Source organism: Stegastes partitus, unplaced genomic scaffold, assembly GCF_000690725.1.
Source record: "Stegastes partitus isolate 25-593 unplaced genomic scaffold, Stegastes_partitus-1.0.2 Scaffold954, whole genome shotgun sequence".
NCBI lineage: Eukaryota > Metazoa > Chordata > Actinopteri > Pomacentridae > Stegastes > Stegastes partitus.
In genome coordinates this window covers 342,885-346,130 of record NW_007578685.1, presented here as the reverse complement: position 1 = coordinate 346,130, position 3,246 = coordinate 342,885, and the positions used below count along the sequence as shown (strand labels likewise).

Genomic DNA, 3,246 nt, shown 5'->3' with positions numbered 1-3,246 from the left:
GGGTTAACTATCAGGCTAACAGTCTGGTTAACTATCAGGCTAACAGTCCGGGTAAAACAGTCTGCTAGTTAGCTAACGAGCGAATGCTATTTTTAGCGTAGTTGTATCTTTCAGTTTCAAATATTGTTTATTATGAATTTAAATGAATAACGTTCCTACGTTTTTATTGCATCACATAAATTTTAGTTAAGACTTAAACGAATGACAGATTTAAATGTAATTTAATTTGAACTGAACTGAATTTTCTTCAGTGTCTTTCTGAGCTCAACCATCTTCCATCAGCCTGTTTCTGTCTTTCTACAACTTTCTGTGTCTTTGAAACACTTTGACTTCAGAGATGCAGCACTTTGATGATAAAAGGGTTAAATCTCAACACCGGATCAGGTCTGTGGGTCACGGTTCTGGGAGCAGACCGGCAGGAGACCCGCTGCGGTGTGGACCGGTCTCCAGGCTCTCCCCGCTGCGAGCCCGGCCACGAGCACCGAGCCCCGTCCCCGGACACGGACAGGAGGGCACCCCGCTAACGGAGCTCTGTCCCCGGACACAGACAGGAGGGCACCCCGCTAACGGAGCTCTGTCCCCGGACACAGACAGGAGGGCACCCCGCTGACGGAGCTCTGCCCCCGGACACAGACAGGAGGGCACCCCGCTAACGGAGCTCTGCCCCCGGACACAGACAGGAGGGCACCCCGCTAACGGAGCTCTGCCCCCGGACACAGACAGGAGGGCACCCCGCTGACGGAGCTCTGCCCCCGGACACAGAAAGGAGGGCACCCTCAGCTCTCCTCGGCGGGCAGGTGGAGAAGACTCTGACGTCACATCACACCTGTCAGGTCTTCGGCTCCACTCGGGTTTCCTCGGCTGGTGTCGCTGCAGGTGGTGACGTCATTCTGTGATTTTTAGGAAAAAGGCTCTCTGTGTTTGTTGTTGTTGTTTTGCTGGAGTGCTTGTTGTTGTGGGGCCGTTGCCTGGTTACCGCCTCAGAGCCGGACCCAGCCGGACTGTCAATGAGGCTGTTGAATGGGGGGGGGTTGTTGTTGTTGTTGTTTCAGTGCTCTCTCTGCCCCCCCCCCCCTCCAGGATGGCGTCTTGGCGGCGGTGGCTGTTGGCCGTCCTGCTGCTGTGGCTCCTCCTCTTCCTGTTGCTGCTCTGTCACTTCCTGGACCTCCGGTTCTTGTCCCCTCCTCGGACCAGATCAGCAGCAGAACCCGGACTGTCCTGGGCCGAAACCCGCCGCCTGGCCTCCGCGGCTCGGGGGCCAATGGGGCCCCGGCGCCGGTCGCTCGGACCTGCCGGGGCCTCGGAGGAGGACTGGAGGAGGAGGTCTGAGGACTACTACAGGAGGCGGTCCCTGGAGGTCCTGCAGAGGTTCTGGACTGGGAATCTGACGGTGGACATGCTGGGTCCGCGACTCCAGAAGGTCCTGAAGGTCCAGCTGAGCTCCAACAAACACCAGGTGGTGTACCGTGGGCCGCGGGGGCCCCGCAGGTCCGGTCCTCAGCTGTACTGTGACCTGAAAAGGAGGACCAGGATCCGGACCGTGGACGGGACCGAGGAGCCGTTCTCCAGTCTGGGCTGGGCCCGCCTGGTGCCGCCGCGGCCCCTGCAGGAGCTCCAGGCGCCTCAGTACCGGACCTGCGCCGTGGTGACGTCAGCGGGGTCCATCCTGAACTCCTCGCTGGGGGCCGAGATCGGTGAGACCTGGTCCACGTCACCAGTAAACAGCAGTAGTAAACAACAACAACAACAACAACAGACAGCAGTTATTATTGATTGTGTTCATAAGCAGGTACATGAACTGCACACTAAGTGTAAACAAATGTAAACACAGTAAACAAAGAGTAAACAAACCTGTTGTCCTCCGTGGACTCAGACTCCCATGATGCAGTTCTGCGGTTCAACTCCGCCCCCACCAGAGGCTTCGAGAGAGACGTGGGAAACAAGACCACCATCCGCATCATCAACTCCCAGGTACAGGCCCCGCCCCCTCGCCTCACCTGTCGTCTCCTCGTCTCCTCGTCTCCTCTGTCCTTTAGCTCCTTGTTCTCCTTCGGCCCGTCCTCATGTGTCTCGTGCCCCTCCCAGATCGTGGCCCGTCCGGAACACCGCTTCAGCAGCAGCTCGCTCTATCGTGACGTCACTCTGCTGCTCTGGGACCCGGCGCCGTACTCGGCCAACCTCACCGCGGTAACCGGCCCGGTTCTGGTCCAGTTCACTAAAGAGGAGGAGGGGAGAGTCTGATGGTGTCTGCTGGTGTCAGTGAGGAAGGTGTAAACAAACTGTAAATAACAAACAGCAAAGTGTAAACAACAATAAATATGCTGCAAACAAAAGTAAATGAAGTGTAAACAAATGGTAAACAACATTAAATAGTAAGCAAGCCAACCGTTATCAACAGTAAATAATGTGTAAACAACAATAAATAGTGTGTAAACAGAGTAAAAACAGTGAAGTATAAACAACAGTAAATAAGGTGTAAATAAACAGTAACCAAAGCATAAACAACAGCATAAATAACGGGTCAACAAAAGTTGCCATAGTGTAAACAACAGTAAACAAAGTGTAAACAACAGTAAACAAAGTGTAAACAACAGTAAATAAGGTGTAACCAAAAGTAAACAGGGATAAACAGTAAAGAACATGTAAACAACAGCAAGCAAGTGTAAACAACAGCAACTAACTTGTAAACCATGTGTAAACAGTAAACATGTGTAAACAGTAAACAACAGTAAACAACAGTAAACATGTGTAAACAGTAAACAACAGTAAACAAAGTGTAAACAATGTGTAAACAACAGTAAACAACATGTAAACGACATGTAAACAACAGTAAACAATGTGTAAGCAACAGTAAACAAAGTGTAAACAACAGTAAATAAGGTGTAACCAAAAGTAAACAAGGATAAACAGTAAAGAACATGTAAACAACAGCAAGCAAGTGTAAACAACAGCAACCAACTTGTAAACAACAGTAAACAATGTGTAAACAACAGCAACCAACTTGTAAACCATGTGTAACCAACAGTAAACATGTGTAAACAGTAAACAACAGTAAACAAAGTGTAAACAAGAGTAAATAAGGTGTAACCAAAAGTAAACAGGGATAAACAGTAAAGAACATGTAAGCAACAGTAAACAATGTGTAAACAGTAAACAATGTGTAAACAGTAAACAAAGTGTAAACAATGTGTAAACAACACTAAACAACATGTAAACAACATGTAAACAACAGTAAACAATGTGTAA

At 49.8% G+C, this 3,246-nt stretch overlaps 1 protein-coding gene across 1 annotated transcript in view; it reads left to right on the top strand.

The window, feature by feature from the left end:
- The first annotated feature begins 1,081 nt into the window (after positions 1 to 1,081).
- LOC103366581 (beta-galactoside alpha-2,6-sialyltransferase 2-like) overlaps positions 1,082 to 3,246 on the top strand; it is a 4,039-nt gene continuing 1,874 nt past the window's right edge. Inside the window, exons 1-3 of the mRNA XM_008294349.1 lie at positions 1,082 to 1,694; positions 1,874 to 1,971; positions 2,086 to 2,187. Of these exons, the coding sequence (XP_008292571.1) occupies positions 1,082 to 1,694; positions 1,874 to 1,971; positions 2,086 to 2,187 (813 nt within the window). The remainder of the gene's footprint in view (positions 1,695 to 1,873; positions 1,972 to 2,085; positions 2,188 to 3,246) is intronic.